The sequence below is a fragment of the Rhagoletis zephyria genome, unplaced genomic scaffold (assembly GCF_001687245.7).
Source record: "Rhagoletis zephyria isolate East Lansing unplaced genomic scaffold, Rhagoletis_zephyria_1.1 Rzeph_scaffold_00615, whole genome shotgun sequence".
Taxonomy (NCBI): domain Eukaryota; kingdom Metazoa; phylum Arthropoda; class Insecta; order Diptera; family Tephritidae; genus Rhagoletis; species Rhagoletis zephyria.
Window position 1 is genome coordinate 2437 of NW_016157699.1, and position 19199 is coordinate 21635.

A 19199-nucleotide genomic window follows, 5' to 3' on the forward strand; every position below is an offset into this window, starting at 1 on the left:
CGAACCGAACACTGATTTTGGTAATAAAATTCAATGATTTGCAAGCGTTGCTCGTTAGTAAGTCTATTCATGATGAAATGTCAAAGCATACTGAGCATCTTTCTCTTTGACACCATGTCTGAAATCCCACGTGATCTGTCAAATACTAATGCATGAAAATCCTAACCTCAAAAAAATCACCCTTTATTTTGTTTTTGTAAGTGCTTGTACTAGTTCGGAATTTTTAATTGCGTATTGGGTAATTATTTAAAACACACTCATTAGTACTGATGAAGATTTAATTATACACCAAAAGCACACAAATTACATTTACATATATGAATACCAAAATTAAAAAAAAAAAACGAATGCAAAAATTTTAAAAATCGAACAACAAGAATTTTTTAAATAGTCAGCGGAAATTGTTCTGCCAGCCGAAGCGTTGCAATTCCTATTTTCCGTTGTTGGCGATTACCATTTTATTTAATAAATGCATTTTTTTTGTCAAATGAGCAGATAATTGCGAAAATGTTCTGGTTCATTTTATTACATTATCACATTAAAAAATTAAATATTAATGCGAATATTGTACACTTGGCAAGACTTTTTTGCAAGCTTATTATAATGGGGAAAAACACTTGCCAAATTTCATTTGTTTCGCTCCTTCGACATTCGTTTACGGTCGATTGGATCTTATATACAAAACTATAAAAAAAGTTGCGTTTTTTCGCCGCGATTAAAAAAGTGTTATTTTTGAAGAAGTCCACCAAAATATTTCGGTAAAATATTAAGATTTACGTGAGTTGGACGATTTACCGAAAATACCTTCCGAAATGGAGTTGTTTATGAATAGTTCCTTAAAGAGTTTTTGTCAAAAAATCCCCTTAGAAACAGTTAAGCTTAAAAAAATTGCATATTATTTTTATTTTTTTTTTTAACGGAATCTTAGTAATGAGATTTTTGATGCAGTTTTTAACTTTTTTCAAAGATTAATTTATGAAAAACTTTAATTACTATGAGATATCAGTGGAAAGGTATTTTGTCACTACTTTTATTTATTTACAAAAAAAACTCATTCACATCCCAATTTTTTGTGTTTCAAATATCAACACAAACTCATTGAACTTGTAATGTTGCTCGTTCATTTTACCTTTATGTTGCCTACTTGGAATGAATTTATTTGCAAGTAAATAAGAAGGGTTCGAAAATACCTTTGTAATTATACCTAAATCGGTATAAATCGGTATAGTTTTGGCCCGTTTATTCAAGTTTTTCTTAAACCAGTCTTTGAAGAAGGGTAAAAACAGCGTCACAAATCTCAAAATTCCGATTCCGATTTTTATGGAGATTTTGTAAGCTTAAACTGTTTTGTCCTTAGCTTAGCTCACGTAAATCTTAGTATTTGTCTGAAATATTTTGGAGCAAGTCTTAAAATATAATAGAGTTTATAATTCCAGTAAATGCGAGTAGTTACGCACGAAGCTGGCATTTTGAGTGCATACGGTCGCAACAATTCGGATTCAGTGATCGCATTTCCGTAGATTTCACGAAAATCGGACTACGATGGTTTCAGCGATAGCCCACAGGTTGAGTTCTTTTGAAAACGATGTATGGCTCTTAAGCATCACACAGTGTGGAAAACTCATTTTTTTTGACGCATATGTTTTTGCTCTTCTTCAGTCAACAGAGTCAGGGAATTGCAATGTATAGCAAAAAAGTAAAATTTCTTTACAAAGTTTATTCCCTACTTTTTTTCTGGTCAGAAAAAGATACAAGTAATTTTTAAACAAAAAACACAACAACATGACTTCGAATGAAAATTTCGGAGTACCCTTAATTTTTTCGTGATCCAATGCCCGAATCTAAATGGAATTAGCATTGGACCACCCCTGAGACATCGCCTCTGGTTCACGTGATCCAAAGTTAAGTATGCAAAGAATTCGAAAGCTACCGTAAAGGTCGTATTATCAAATTTTCTACCGTTGAAAAATAGTTGGTTGTGGTTTAAATTCCTTTTAACATTTACTTAGCTGTTAAAAATATTATAACAATATGACAGTTACTACACCTACTACAACCACCCAAGATATCTGCATTTGAGGGTATATTTAGCAGATGATTATGCACGGGGCGTGACCCCACTAAGTAGTAGGAAGATAACCGCTCAGCTTGGAAACACCGCAATAAGCAGAAGGTCTTTAGAGGTACCCCTCTGGTAGGGGTTCTGACCCCTCTAGAGAGAGGGTCCGGCCATGTCGCTGCTTATGCTGGTGACCTGCCAATCGCCATTAAAGGTAAATATCCTAATACGATTATAGATATTCTGCGCTCTAATATGGCTATGCTTAGGAACTGGACAGAAAGCAGAGAACTCGGAATGAACCCCGATAAAACGGCAGCAAACACCTCGTATTACACATTGGCTTTACACTCACGTGGTTAGGCCAATACCGTTATATGGAATATTTGTATGGTGGCCAGCAACTCAAAAGGCAAATTACCTAAAACTACAGAGTAAGGTTCAAAGAACAACGTTTCTATGAATTTCAGGAGCTTTAAGGGCCACCCCAAACAAGAAGTGTTAACCAATTTGCCCACAATAAACCTGGTAGGAAAATATGTGGCCGCTGCTTCAGCGCTCAGACTAAAAATTATAGTGCTATGCTATGATGTAAAGAAACGTGCTTAGCTGCTGTTTAAGCATTAGATTTAAATTGAGTGCAAAGAGTAAGGCAAAGTTGTATATATATACATATGTATGAAGAAAGGGATAAAGGTAAAGATTAGATCAAAAGTAAAGAAACTTAAAGATGGAGACAAAGAGGAAGGTAAATTTAAATACTTAATATAAAGACAAACGTGGAGTGAATATGCAGATGTGAAAAAGTGTGAAGATAAAGATCAGGATAGGGGTAAAGGAAAAGATAAAAATAAAAATGATAAGATAAATATAAATGTAAATATAAAGAAAATACGGCAGAGACAAAGATACAGGCAGAGGAAATCAGAGAGATAAAGATAAAACTGAAGAACGAGATATCTTATGTTATGGTGTTATGTGATAGAATATTATGTTATGTTGTGGTATGTTAAATTATGTTATGCTATGCTAAGTTATGTTATGTTATATTATGGTATTTAATGTTATACTATTCTATTTTACGTTATCTTATGAAGTAAATATAGACGCGGAGAGAAAGGTAAAACTGAAGAATGAGATATTTTATGTTATAGTGTTATGTGATGGAATATTATGTTATGTTGTGTTGTGTTATGTTATGTTATGTTATTCTAAGTTATGTTATGTTGTGTTATGTTATGTTATGTTATACTATGTTACTTTACGTTATATTATGCTATGTTCTTTTATATTGCGTAACGATACGTAATGCTATGTTATGTTATCTTATGCCATGTTATGTTATGTTATGGTATATTCTGCTATTTTATGCTATGAAATGTTACTATTTGTTTTGAAATATTATGTTATGTTATGTTGTTCAATACAATACAACTTAACTCACCACAGCTCATTTTATATCCCCTCACAACAACTCCCATTAGTTCACCTAACAACTCACCTTAATCACCTCACCTCAACTCTCCTCACCAGTTTCAATAAAACTTCATGTTTTATTATTAATTCATTTGATTGTTTATTATGTATTTTTTAATATTAATTTCTCTCGATACATTATATGCATTCTAAGTATGCCTACCTATGAACGTCTTTGTGTGTATGCAGTACGTGTGTGTTTAGAATGGTTTGTAAGTAAGTATGTATGTACGTGTGTTTACATGAGTTTTGTGTTAATAATTTTTAAATGACTGTTACATACATATCTTTGCTGTAAATTCAATCGTATCATTTATTTTTTAACATTTACATTTATGTTTACAATAATTAGTTGTGTATTTTCAATACTCATGTTTTATTTATGATTTATGTATATACCATAATTTTATATGTGTGCATGTATTTATATTTCAGTATAAATACACATTTTTCCTATTAACTTACTGTAGTTGAAACGCTTGAAAACCCCAATCGACAAAAGAACAAAACTGTCGAGAACGTACTCAACGAGATGTATATAAGAACAAAATCCCTAGGGAATGTTCAAAAAACGAATAATACTTTAGGGGCATTTTTAAGAGATCAAAATGGGGAATTAAGTCTTCAGAATGTTGTGGCATAGAACAAAACTGGAAAAAAGTCGAAATAACTTTTTCTCTAAGAACAATTTGGGAACTAAAGTCGCCGGATCGTTTCGGCAGAGAACGAAACGGGAACAAATCTTCGTTGAACTATTGGCGAAAAATTGAAGCGAGGATAAAGTTTTTCTCATAGCGCTGCTTTAATTTGAAATGTTTGAATAAAAAATTAATAGAAGAAATAGCTGAAAGATAACTATGCAATTTAAGTCAACGAAAGACATAAGACTCGAACTTTTCTTGCACAGAAAATGAAAAATTGTCCACACTGAAATGGTTTTTCATCCCAAGGCGCATACGCATACTTACCATTCTTAAAGGTAGGTTCGACAAAAACTTTTCTTGACGCTTTGTTATCTATTTCGTTCTCATTTCGTACTCATTGGAAATGATCCCGAACGTTTCTTTCTCATTCTGTTCCTCTTGAGAATGTTCTTCAGAGTCTTGTTGTCATTTCCACGAGTTTCTTTCTTATTTTGTTCTTTATGGAAATGTTGCCGAACCTTTGCGGCCCATTTTGTTCCCGTTCGAACTTCTACCAATACTTTTGTTCCCGATGGTTCTTTTGAGGGAACGTTCTTGACATAACGTTTTGCTCTCGTCCTGAACTCAACAAACCCGTAACGCGTAAATTTATACATTCGCAATGCAAACTTAAAATGAAAATATCTTTGGAAAATGAGCTGACCTAGGAAAACTGCGTACAGTCCGGTAATGTACTTACTACCCAAAATTGAATTGACGTCTCTCGGCGATTTTTTGTGTCATTTTAATTTTGTTAATTGATTTTCGCTTCAATGCAGCACTCTCATGCATTCTTTAGCCTTGCTTATTTTGCAATTTTCGAAATTGCATATGTACCCAGATTTATTTTTGCCTACTTGCTTGTTTTCTTTTTCTCGATTTTGTTATACGAAGAGGAGAAATTACATTTAGTAAAAAGTTTTAAATATTCAACGTACATATGTATTTTTTTTTTCTTTGTAAATTTTTAACTGCAAGTTTCTATGTATGCCTGTAAATGTACTTACATAAGTGTGTGCCTATGTAGGTATTTATGTATGTACAAGTATATGTATTAGTATGTATGTATGTATGTATATATTATCACTAACATTAAATGCCATTTATGTATGCTGCTGTTGTTGCTGCATTTTATTTATTTTCTAATTGTTTTGAATATTTCTCCTTTTTGCTTTTTTTTATTGTTTATTGTTTTAAGTTCTTTACTGCACATATTTACTTTGTTAGACTTAAATTAAATTCTTGTTTGTTTTTTTTTGATTTCATCAGCTACACTAGGCAAAACTTAACTTTACACAAGTTTATGTATGTATATATCTATGTGTGTATGTAAATATATTTGTCTAATTTCTATAAAATGATTTAATTTACAAATGATTTTGATTACACTCTCTTGACTATTCGTGTATTGGATTTTCTTGTTTGATTTACGGTAATTTACTTCGGTTCATTTGCAATACTCCACATATGTTTATCTACATATGCATGTATGCATTTATACCTGTGTGTGTGTGTGTGTATGAGTAAATGTACAGTGTATAAATATTTGTGTTTTGTATAATCAACCAATGAAGTATGGCCTTATGCAACGATCGAGTTTTATTATAAATTGTATTTTACATCTTACATAAATTAGTTTGATTTTTGCAGGTAGCAGTATGTATGTATGTAAGTACCTTCGTAATATCTATCTTTGTTTAAAATTCTTTATTTGGAAATTTTCATGCGTGTATGAAGACTAATGTGTTCCAAGTAGAAGGCGATATCTTCGATCACCATGTACTTTTAGAGGTTAAAAAAATTGTCTTAAAATTGCATACATTTATTACTTAAGTCTCGTTCTGCGAAAAAACTTTAGGAATAAATATTAATTAAGATATCGACCCATCTGCGCGAAATTATGGTATGTGCCAGAAACCAAATATTACAGGAGATCGTTTTTTCCATCTTTTAATTATTATTATCATTTTTTTACAACGTACAAAATACTCTTGTATGGCACATACGATAATTTCGCCCACACAGAAAAAATGCGTTGTAACGTACGATAAAATATACCGTAAATGTTAGGCATAATATAGGGATTTTAGCTAGAATATTTTACCAGATGAAAAAGTCAATTTCGAAAAATGCATCTACAATAATTTCGCACAAAGGAGTGGATATGATGAAAGGGAATTGAAATCTAAACGAATTCCGTTTCCAAAAAAAGGCAAGGCATCAATCGAAAGCGCTTACCCTGAAGATTTTTAACTTACGATGCGAATAGTTATGTATCTACATAGGTATGAATTCGGGCATGATCTAATCAAAAATATATGTGAGTACCCTTCCGGCAAGCTGGGGCAATTTAAACCAATGCACAGTGTGACATTTCGCCAACCTAGGATGTCAAAATTAGCCAAAGGTTTAGGCTTGGCTTGATATTAAGAAGAACGTAAGCTTCAATACGGTTATGTATAACTAGTTCCAACTAGTGTCAAAGAGGTCGAATATTATCCCTAAAAAGACTAGTAAAAACAACAGTTTTTGGAATAAGGTGCTTTAAAGATATATTTTTTCCGAAGTAAAACCCAAAAACTTTGTATGGCATATGTTTAGCAAATTTTCAGAGAATTCATGAATATAGGTTAATAGGATCTTTTTTAATCAAAAATTCTAGAAATTTTGCCCTTATAATGCTCAGATTTCCCTAAAATCTAAAAAAACACCTTAACAATTTTTTCTTCTAAAGAGCTGATGAAATTAGTTAAAAAAGCTCCTCCGGTGCTTTTCCATTTGGGTTTTTCGTTTAGGCGTGAGATTATTTTTTCTAGAAATACTGCCGATAACTCGATAACCGTTGTCTAAGACATATAATTTAAAAATCAAAAATAACTGTTATTTTCAGATTATTCAGATACAAATCAAATATAATTGTTATTTTGGATTTATAATATGAAAGTCAGAATAACGGTTATTAAAGGAATAATTAAATAAAAGTAAAAAAATAATTGTTGAAGAACGATTTTTTAAACAAAAGTTGTAACATATGTACATATGTATATACGTATTTTGGAATGCATTTCTGTAATTTATTGTAGTTCGCAAATTTTCGTGCCAAATTATTTAAAAGAAATGCATTTTTTATTCGCAAAAGCTAAGACCAAGATACATGCATGTAATATTGTGAATACTTGTCAATATCTAAGATCGTTATGTTTAAGTAGTACCTTTTTAACAAAAAACAATTTTTAATTTATTTATTATTTGGATAACATTAATGTTTACTTTTTGTTTGCCTATTTTCGCAATGTTCAGCTGCCACATTAAGTTCAGTTCCGCAATGTCTTTTCACCATAACTAATATATTTTTTGGACACTAATGCCAGCATTTGCTATAAAATATAGAGAATTGTATATTGAGTGAGTGTTTTCTATTAGTCAGTTTAATTTTGCTACCGTTATTATGATGTATTTATGTTGTTTGTAGATTCTGAAATACACACTTGCTAAATTTCAAACTAAAGTCTTCTGATGCAACGATGCGGTTTGGCTCACAACTTATTTACTTGCTTACTTTGCGTTATCCTCTTTGGGTTTCTTATTTGTATTTGTAAATCGCTTTTCTTATTCGCATTTGATTTTAAGTATAATTCTTTTTGTGTGGTTATTTACAATTTTCGAGTCTGCTTCTGTGTGAGTTTTATTTTCTCCTTTCTTCTGCAGCTTACTTTTATTTATATTTATTTGTAATACTTTCTTCTTACTCTACACATTGTTTCTTAATTTCACTAAAACTTAAATTTATTTAACTAATGTTATGCTATGTGGTTTTATAAAAAAATTCGAGCGTAAATCTTAAAATATCAAAAAAAAAAAAACTAAAATTCCTTAAAATGCATTGTTGCAGCTATTTTGCTGTTATTATTTTATTTTTGCGTTTATCCGACAGCATCTGCAGGTAGGTTGTTTATTTCAGCGCCGGATCCAGTGTTGTAAATTCCATTTCGCCGCGTGGCAAAATTAGATCGGGGTCTGTAATGTAGACTAGCGTTGCAATGAAATAAAACATAGCAGAAAAATTTGATTTTTTTTTTTGTTTTAATTTTAGATATCGTATGCAGTGTGACAATTAGAGGAAATGTGCGGTTGAAAAAAAATTGAAATTGAAAAAGAAAATAATTTAAATAAATACATAGAGAGGAAGTGCAAGTGTGGAAATATGAAAATAAAGTTAGAAAAAGCGAAAAGGGGGATCATTAAAATGAAGACACTGGGCCTTATGCATAAAAAGTGAGCTTAAGCTCAGACTCAATTTTTGCACTGAAAGGGTGAGCTCAAGCTCAAGAATTTGTACTGAAAAACGAGTCGGAGCTTAAGCTCACTTTTTATGCATGAGGCCCACTGTTATCAGAAAGAATAAAAGTATGTATATATATATTTTTGTGTATGCACTTAAGCATGTGTACAGACTTGATGTGGCTTAAAAATTAACGGGTGGCGAGCTAAAAGTTATTCTGCACGAGGAGTCATGTAAAAATCGTCGGTATTTTAAAGTAAATATAAACTTTTAATTCTTTGAAGACCGAATTTGGTTGGGACTAAAACTTTTAGTACTAGTAGAAAATTCGAACGTCTATGGTTTTTGGTTTGACCGTTATAAAATGTTTCAAACAAATGTTTACAAAGTTTTCTAACAAAAACCAAAAACGTTTTTCAAGCTTTGATATTCTTTATCACATTTACTCAATTAAACTTTATACGTCAAACTCTTTTGGTAAAAAAATATATATAATTTTTTTTTTTAATATTGCAGAACCACTTTTAGCAAAATTTATGTTTCGTACAAGTAGTCACAGCGAAAAGACGCCGATAACAAATTGGTTCCGTAATTGTGGCATGAGGTTCAGCTTTTTGAAAAATTATAATAAAAATATGAAGCAAGATTTAAAAACGAAAATTTCAATGTTGCCTATAAGCCACATCGGTCCTCAGAGAGTTAAGGTGCTAGAATATTTTTAAACATGGTTTTATTGTACATTACCTGACCAAAATATGAGGTCATCAGGTTATTAGTCATTATGAGGCAATCACTACATCGTAAAAATTGTAACAAGCAACACCTTTTCAGTTACTGCTTCAAAAATGTAGCAAGGCTAATCTGGCTGTTATGGCCTCATATGACCCGTAGGAGGTCAGTTAAAAAGTTTAAGCGATTTATTTATTTTCTCTTGATCTTGTAACGAGGTAAAAAGGAGCATATTCGTAGAAACACAAGTCAAAGTTGAAAGTCAGACAAGCTCGATGATAATTAGGGGTTAATGTAACAAAATAAATTTATGTACATATTGACTTTATGGCGGATTATATAATCGTTTCCGTGACATATTTCCGCATCGGATAACTACAGGGCTCTAAAAAAAGCCTTTTCAGATAATGAAATAACGGCAATTATATTTTTTGGGATATTTAGTTCGAGGAATCTGGCTATAACTTTCGTTTTAGATTGCAAGTTCTGCAAATTTTCGACGGCTAAAATTTTAGAGAATTCCATTTTCGTCACCGTTTAAGAAGGCTGGATTATTTGCTTTTTCAGGAAAGGGAGAAAAGATGAATTGATATAAAGAGGGAAGAAATTCAAGTGCCTGCAAGATATATGAGAACAAGCTTCTATGGAACCTACTCTGAATATAGTTAGCAAGAAAAAAGTTCTACAGCTTAGCGTAATTATCCCGAACTAGCTCCAGAAATTGTTCTGAAATATTCCCGAAAAGATGTTGAAACAGTCCTAAACAGGTTCCGAAGTGATCTAAAAATGATATCCTAGTCCTGAAATGCTTATTTGTACACACAAGAAGCAATTATTGTTTTTGCTGGGTTAGACAAGAAGCAGTTACAATTTTTCTTACTGGCCTATATCGAGCTGTGCTGGAAACTTCTATTATCTAGCTTCAGAAATTAATATGGTGAAAGACCCTTATAGCCAACTTGACGAGTTTCAATTTTGACCGGTTTTATTGGCTCCGTTCGTTTTTCATATCTCTTGGTTTAGGAAATTTTTACCATTTCAATTTAGTGATTTCTTATTAGAAAAAAATTGTGCTTCTTACTTTTTTTTCTTTGAAACAAATTAACTAATGTCCAATTTGTCCAATAGAGATTGTTTTATTAACTTAAGGATATACACACATGTAGCAAAACTAAATGACATGTACGTAGGGCTGTGAGCTAAAGCAAAAACAATAAAATAAAATAAAAAGCCAAATGAAAAATTTGCTTCAGCACATACAAATAATAAAGCGCATAGCAATATAAATTGAAAATTGTATTAATCACTTTTTAAGGTGCTCGAATTCAAAAAAAAAAAAAAAAAACAAATTATCAACTTCAAGGGAGCATTATATGAGAAGCCAACGCTTGAACCATAGACGTTAGCCTGACTTTATGTTTTTATTATTTGGAGACACAAATGAAGCCATGCGAGCAGAAGTGCTCAAACCTAAAATTTTTTTTTTTTATAATTAACATCTTAAAATATTTTCAAATGTGATAAAATAAAGGAATAAGCAACTATTGTTTTAAAATTTATCACATTTGAAACAATTTTATGTAGGTAGGTGCAAAAAAAAACACAAATTTTGTGTTAGGTCACTTATTCTCTCACTACCTAAAATATAAATAAATAAGTACACTCTTCAGATTATTTTATTTTCACCCTTCAAATCCATTATGTTTCGAGTTTATTTCCTTTTTTTATAGCATTTTATTGTGTGTGGCGTTATTGCTGAAGATTTACTTACACTTATAACTGCTCAATCCCCCATCCGTCATAACCTCCTATCACACATTTATACTCACTCACATACATAGTTGTATGTGACGCAACAAGCGTGCAACGTGCAGCAGCAGTTACGCAATGCGGGTACATGCACGCTTGCGACTTCCTACCCCCTTCACACGCTATTTTCCAGCCCCTCCCTCCCCACCACGATGTCTTGGCCGCCTCTGGCACGCGTTCATTTTCGGATCTGCGCTGTTGATTTTCAGCTTTTATGTTATTGCGTTTTGCTCTCGTATCTGTGCATTTTATTGTTATTGCATTTTATGTGCGTATGTATACTTCCTATGTGTACACATATATATATATATATATATAAGCCATTTTGGTATGACTGTGGCGTCTTATGGTCGTAAAAGCACCGCACACAACTTCGGAAGGGAACTCATACAGCTTGCCAACATTTTGACAGCATGTCCAAGCATTGATGTGCGAATTTAGCGAATTTTATGTATGTTTTTGCAAAAAAAAAAAAAATATTACTTAAAAATGATACTAAAAACTTTACATACATATTTAGGTGAAGTCAAAGCACTCAAAGTAGCCATTTGCCTTTAAGTTGACTTCATTACTTCGAGTACATTTACTTGGTCGTGCATCCAAATCTGGCTGATATGCCACAAATTGCGTAACTGGCACTACTTGGTTACACGGTAGTAGAGCTGTTTGGTTTTGGTATTAAAGTGTTTAAAGGAAAGGCAAACGTTTCTTTTAGGTTGTTTGTACTTCCAGCAAGGTAGAAATATTTATTATCTATCTATTGTGTAAAGTTGTTCCGTCATCCCTTGTAAAATTTTGGTTTGAAGACAAACTGGTTTCAGACTGGGTGCGCCATATTCAATGTCAGTTTTCATTCTAAATACTTTCTGCCTGTCTGTTAGTCGTGTGTGTGTGTTAGTCGTTTTATCGTTGGGAGGGTTCGCTAAGGCACATCTAACTAAGTTGGAGAACGATGAGTGCTACATAATATTTAGTTTCACAGCGTTGGTTTCGATTTGAATAGCAGAGCAGTATGAGAAATAAAATTACATTCATTTTGCCAATGTAATAGCTTAAGAAAGCATTATTAGAATTCATTAGCAAGTGCCGTTTAGCATTAGAAGTGCTAAGGTCATATTTGCAGTAGTCAAAGCTATTGGCCCATAGTCATAGTCGTAAGTTAAAACTCATTACTGTTAAAATAAAGCTTTAAGTTTAGAATAGAATTTTAAGTTATATCAATCCTAGACATCTTAGAAACAGCTTTTTGTGAAGATGAGAGAGAACAGAGCTATCCATATGAAGAGAAAAAATTTACTCGGAAATATAAAGAAATATGAGTACTTTAATTGTATCACCTTGTGTCCGCTGCACGATTGCGGATTTAGCAAGCTGGAAGTCGTGAGTTCGAATCCCTCTGCAGGGAACATTTTTTTTACATATTATTTTGTTGTTTTAAACATTATTTTAATTTGTTTTATGCAATTATAGTGGTTGCGACCTTTTCAATTAAAATTAAACTCCAAGAAATTTAATCAACTTGAAACAATTATGTGAAATACCTTAAGAAAGGCAACCAAACAAAAGTTAACAAAATCAAATGAAATAAAATAATGTTTGTATTAAAAAAAAATATTAAAATTAACAAATATTGTTTGGAAACTTAGAACCTTATTTGACGATTTTAAAATCACCTTCTCCTCACTGTAAAGTTAAAATTCCTTTTTTCCCCCATAAAATGCATTTTGAGTAGACTATGAAAGAATTAAAATGCTGATTACTCTAAACACAATTTTAATCGTTAAAGCCTTTCTCTAACTTCTCTATGACTATCGGTCATTATATTTACAATCGTTAATTGAGATGTCTAAAAGCATGCAAGCATATGCATTTATAAAGAAATATCCTGTAAAAATATCAATTGTCAAATAATCATATTCAATTAAGCGACACAACAATGCTGCTTGCTTAAACAAAAGCTTGAATTTGATAGCTCTCCTGCAGGATTAATAGGAAAACATAGTTTTTCTTTTTAATTGAACGTTCTTGGAAAAACAACAGGAAATTGAGAATAAACAAAGAGTTTAGTTTTTAGAGTCGTAAAAAATATAAAAAAAAATAATTGACCTTTGACCCAAGCCTTACAACAGGATCGTACGAGTACAACACACTTTTTAGGTTGCGTATACGCCATGGCTATAGATTTTTGTATTTTTCAATTTAAAATATTACCTAATACATACTTGCGCATCTATGTATGTGCATGCATACATATGCCGTTATGTATTTGCAGTGCTATAGGGTGTAGTGAAATATGTTTTTCTTTCACAGCTGCAACAGTTGTTTGTACACTAAAGATAAATATTTATATTCGTTCGTCGTTTAATTGGCCTGACATCGCCCGCTTACAAGTACTTACATATATACATAAATAATATATACATATATATGTTACGTGTACGAGTTAATGCATGTATGCTTGTTTCATTTGATTTCAATTACTGCCCCATTATTTCATATTATTCATGGAATTTTTCAGTAATCAAAACCGTTGAATGTGTAAGCGTCTGGCATACTGAATGGAAGTTCTCATGGTGCAGATGTTGTTGGCATCAGGAAAACCATGTGGAGTCACAAATATAAACGTAGCAAAACTCGTCTATGGCTTAGATTTAGTAAAAAAACTGCAAAATGATAACACACTGAGTTACACTATTTCTTCTTTAATATATGTAAATATGGAGTAAGTAGAAATTCAAAGTCATAACCATCCAAGTTCAATAGTTTGTCCATAAATGTAATGTAGGCGACTAAACCTTTGTATGGACACTTTAAATTGATGTGTCTTGATTTCTTTATGTACGGTGTCGGTCATATCATTAGCCCCCCTTTCAAAGTGATATTGTTTGCCACTTATGTTTATATTTTTAAAGAATTTTTTATTTAAATACACTTCATTTTCTAACAAAACTCATATAAACCTAAATTCAGAACTTTGTAGAAAACTAACAAAAAAAAATCAAAAAACTTCCATTAACATTTCAAATTTTTTTCTAGTGCTAGATTATTTTTAAGTATACAGTTTTATAGCCCATTCAATTTTAGTGCAAGAGTGTGCCAGTTTCAAGTGGCAAAAAATTGCTCTTGATTTTATAGAATTTTTTTGTCGACTTTTCTTCAAGATGCATAAGGAATAGACATCATTTTTTGTTTATAAGGAAGAAAACCGCACCACTTTTAAAAAAGCATTTTTAAAAATCCACAAAAAAAAATTTAGCCTTTTGGAATTTGCACATTATTGGCTAAAATTGAATGGGCTATAAAACTGTATACTCAAAAATATTCTATGACTTCAGCGAAAAATGCTGAAATTTGGACGCAAGTTTTAAAAATTTGATAATTTTTGCGATATCAACGTCCGGCAACGGAATTGATGGCCTTTGTTCGAAAATATACAAAAATGTTGTCGATCTTTCTCGCTTCTTCACTGCCGATAACTCTCCGCGGTTTACTTATTGGATGAAAAAGCTGCAATAAGGCATCTCCCTTGATGACACACTGATTCCGATGATATATATGCCAAAAATTTTACAGAATACCTTTGAAAAATTGGTCTATTTTCTGACAAACTCTTCAACTGCAAATTACACCGTGATACATTAAGTTTTTTACCTGCGCCTATGAAACAATATCAGTCTTATAAAAATATTAAGAAAAGGTACTTAAAAACGAAAAAAATATGACTTTTGTTTGAATTGGAAACTTAAAGGAAAATGGGGATAAAAGAAATCATTAATTTCACTTAATTGGAAAAGTGTAGAATTGATACGGCGTATGTATGTATGTAGTTTATGTGTATACATACATACATTCATACATAAAAGGAGGTCAAATATGTATGAAGTTCTTCCAACTTATCAATTAGGCAGAATTTTTCCAATATTTTGGTTATATGTATGTACGTATGTATGTTTTTATTCATTCATCGCAAAATTTAACGAAGGATTTCAAACATTGCTACAGTTCTGATAATTCAATAATTTCTTTTGCTTTCCATTGAACGGCGCCAACATTTTTTTGTTTCCTCTGCCTCCGCATGGTATCGTAAGGTAAGGATATCGCTTCAGGGAATTAACGGCAGCAACACCTTGGTACTGTTGACTGTTTTTTATATTTGTGCTGCTAGGTGCGGTGGCCATAAAACCATTAGTATTATTGGGGCAATCAAGCAAAGGAATCAGGAGGTCGCCTAAGAGAGAAACATTTTTAGGATGTGAAAATAAGAAGAAGAAAAAAGCGATTGAAAAAATCTAAAAAAAAAATTCGAAACTTTCTTCTATGAGGACTACGAGAAGTCGAGAACAGAAGTGTATGCAAATTTACCTACATATTCAATTACCTGGGAAGTGGGAGATAGAGATAGAGAAGACGGGAGTGTAATTACTGGTAAGTTCTAAAACGCATTAAGCTAAGTACGTAACAACAGAGGAGCAGCAGATACTCAACTTACTGAACTTACTCAATTTATTACCTGGGAAGTGGGAGATAGAGATAGAGAAGACGGGAGTGTAATTACTGGTAAGTTCTAAAACGCATTAAGCTAAGTACGTAACAAGAGAGGAGCAGCAGATACTCAACTTACTGAACTTACTCAATTTATGTACATTACTTTTTGGAAAAATACTAGACCAAGAAAAATACATAACGGGTCAAAATATTTACACAAAAGGCTATGTATTTATATATGAAATTTTACGGACTCGGATTTTCGCATACGCTTATCCTTTTCAATGTTTATATTTTTGTATAATACATATATTATAATTAAAAATTTCAGCTCCGATTGAATCTTTTTTATGGAGCTGATGCTGGTTCCAAAATATAACTATACCCACAAAGTTGTCTATAAAAGCATTAATTATTAATATTTAACTAATTAGATTTCTTATTATGTTTTGACACCCGGAACTTCGAGCGATTTAAGTGGGGTAACATAGTAACATGCCTGCCTTTGTAATTCTCAACTGCATCATCAAGCCTACGTGAATAAGGTGCCCTTGCCTTTTGCGGCTTTCCTACTGGGAACCCAATACCTCTTACTTATAAACAAATATATAATTGCGCTCACTAAACGTAATTTAGTAAGACAAGTTCATGGATGAAAAGGAACCTCTGGTGATTCAGATATTCTGGACACATCACCGCGTCACCATTGCAGCAAAATAAATGTTTGCCATTAAGGAGGCAGCACGTACGCATGATCAGAAAAAACGCATATTTTTCTTAGTTGGCAGTCAGAAAGCCCTCAAAGCTTTACACTCACACATAGACAATTCACATTGTCTTACTAAATGCTGTACATCTCTGAACGAGATAGTCCAGATTTATATAAACAAATTATAGTATTTTCTTGGAATTTAAAAGGATTTGTAAAAGAGGTGAAGAGTAGACCACGTCCAGCCAAACGAGAGCAAGGTACGTGTGTATATACATAAGTAGCTACATATGAACCTCAAGAGATCACACGATCACGATAAATCGACTGATGAGGGTTATTTTTTCTAAGCACCAACGCGGAAAAATGTGGATGACAAAAGAAGAGTTCAAGTTTTTTCTGTCAAAATTATAATTTTACCCATTTTCAAACCGGGTGCCAGGAATCTGTAAAGGGTGAGAAAGGGTAGGGACCACTTACGCACTCAGTAGGATGCTGGATATGGGAGTCATTTAAAAGAGTAACGGCAGTTGGCGTTCGCCAGTATCATTAGTTGTTAAGGGTACAAAAAAAAAAATCGCTTATGACTGGTTGCCCGCGAAAAGCTACCTGCTTTCCCATATAGACGGGATTTCGAGCCAATTACGAAGCACTCAATCACTCATCAGTAATGCCATTAGATTTGTGTAACGCTGCACAACGAAAGTGCACACTTGTGGAAGAGGTTATACCTGCTTTGCTACGTGAGCCATTGATGATGATTGTAATTAGATGATTTGCTTGTATGTAAGTTCAGTTGATTTTTCGTATATTTTTGTTGACCTTGAAATTGTCGAGTGTCTGCGTGATGCCAAACTGACGATAAACGTCGCGAAGTAGGGTTGTCAAACTATCGATAGTGATTCCATTCGATATTTTCGATAGTTTCAGTTCTCACCATCGATAATACTATCGAAATTATATCAACAAATTTGTATATGAAAATACGCAATTTCAGTTATTTCTTGCCTTTTCGTTGGTATGCATTGCATTAGAACTTTCCAGACTTGTTATTGCATTAATAAAATATAACTTAGTTTTATGTTTAAACTACGCACATACTTACAGATTGCGACAAAACGATATAAGCGCGACGTTTCGATTAGTTTTGTATATGTTTTTTTAATGTGCATTATTTTTTAAAAAAAGTATAGCTCATAAAAACCGTAAAAGCCGAACCCATAAAAATCATAAAAATCTATATATATTTACTTCAAAGCCTTATTTCCGGTTGATTTTTGAGAAACTTGTTTCTTTCCACCTAAAAAATTTTCTAACATACTTTGCATGGCAGGAAATACGTAAGATTGTCAGCAGGGAAAGCACATTGACACTGCGTAAGAAATATCAATGGCAATATAAATGAAAAACTATCGGCTCTATATCGATAGCGCTATCGATTGTTTGACAACTCTATCGAGAAGGGTAAGTTCTGCTTTAAGGAGGTTAAGGTTTGGCTATGTAGTAGGCGGTCGCACCGACCCCAACAAGGTGGCTCCGAAGCAACTCAAGCGCTCCTCTCGATGTCAGGCTGGTATTGCAGATTTTTCCAACACTATGTAACAATTGCAGCACCGACTGCACGACTGCCTCTCCAAAGACGCTAAAAGGGCATTTGAGTATTTGAAGAGGAGCCTCATATCGGCTCCAGTGCTTACACAACTGGACTTTACCCGGCGATTCTATATTCAGTGTGACGCATTGACCAACGAAGTGGAAGGTGTGCTATTCAAACTGAACAAGGCACAGCGCAATTCAAGCATAACAGAGCTAGAGTGCTACGCCGCAGTGATCAGTAGAAGGCGTTTCAGTCGAAGGACTAGCCTGCACAGTAATCATAGATCATGTGAGCCTTAAGTGGTTAATGAACCTGAAGGACCTCTCTGGTCGGCTGTCAATATGGAGTCTGAAGTTACAAAGCTACGACTTCGACATAGAACATCGTAAATGATCACAGAGTGTAGTACCAGATACGCTGACACACATGGACATGGATGAGATAGATCCGACTATTTTAAGTCAGAGGAATATGAGGAACTAAAGAAGACAGTGAGCAATAATCAGGACAGATTGCCAGAATTTTGAGTTTCAGACGAATACGTATGTATATAGCGACGAACAAAATTTAAGAGGAGGATGGCCTTCAGAAAGACCAGACATGCAAACTTTGTGTACCGACAGAGCTTCGGAGGGGTTTGGTATAAGTGTTTCACGGTTCGTCATCGGCTGAACATGGTGGCATACATAAAATCCTCGCACGAATCCGCCAAAAATTCTACTGGCCCGGTATGGTTACTGATGTCCAAGATTATGTGGAGAAATGTGAAATTTGTAAAGGCTGCAAAACGCAAATTTTACTTGCATAAGCCACCAATAGTAAAACAACATTTGACAGAGCGACCTTTTCAATGTTTCTTTGTCGATTTTATGGGCCTTTCTAATGGGTGGTGTTTTACCATTGTACAAATAACTGAAAATTCCCCAATTCATTTTTGGAATACGGCATAGTTTCAATTTGTAACTTAACACACGCGGCCATAATTTATTCAAGTCCGCTTAAAAAAAGGAGTGTGACAAGGCTTTATTTGNTGCTGCAAAACGCAAATTTTACTTGCATAAGCCACCAATAGTAAAAAGTTTCAATTTGTAACTTAACACACGCGGCCGTAATTTATTCAAGTCCGCTTAAAAAAAGGAGTGTGACAAGGCTTTATTTGCTATCTTTGCAGGTGGATAAGGACTAAGTTTCGCCTAGATTGGAAGAAGATATCGTCCATTTAAATTTTTAGGCCAATACAGCATTTGACTGAGATACAAAGAAGCGTTTTCGGGTTTAACTTGGGCTTCTTAAAAAATACAAACTAATTTGTTCAACTTTTCTGATCAAGTATAGAATTACATAAAATTCGAAACCTGGCCCACATTTGC

The 19199-nt window shown here is 33.1% G+C and overlaps 1 protein-coding gene across 1 annotated transcript in view; it reads right to left on the reverse strand.

Annotated features, from left to right (window-relative positions):
• Positions 1 to 7226: 7226 nt before the first annotated feature.
• LOC108360721 (uncharacterized) overlaps positions 7227 to 19199 on the reverse strand; it is a 44584-nt gene continuing 32611 nt past the window's right edge. The window contains exon 4 of the mRNA XM_017613131.1: positions 7227 to 8235. Within this exon, the coding sequence (XP_017468620.1) occupies positions 8171 to 8235 (65 nt within the window). The 3' untranslated portion in view covers positions 7227 to 8170. The remainder of the gene's footprint in view (positions 8236 to 19199) is intronic.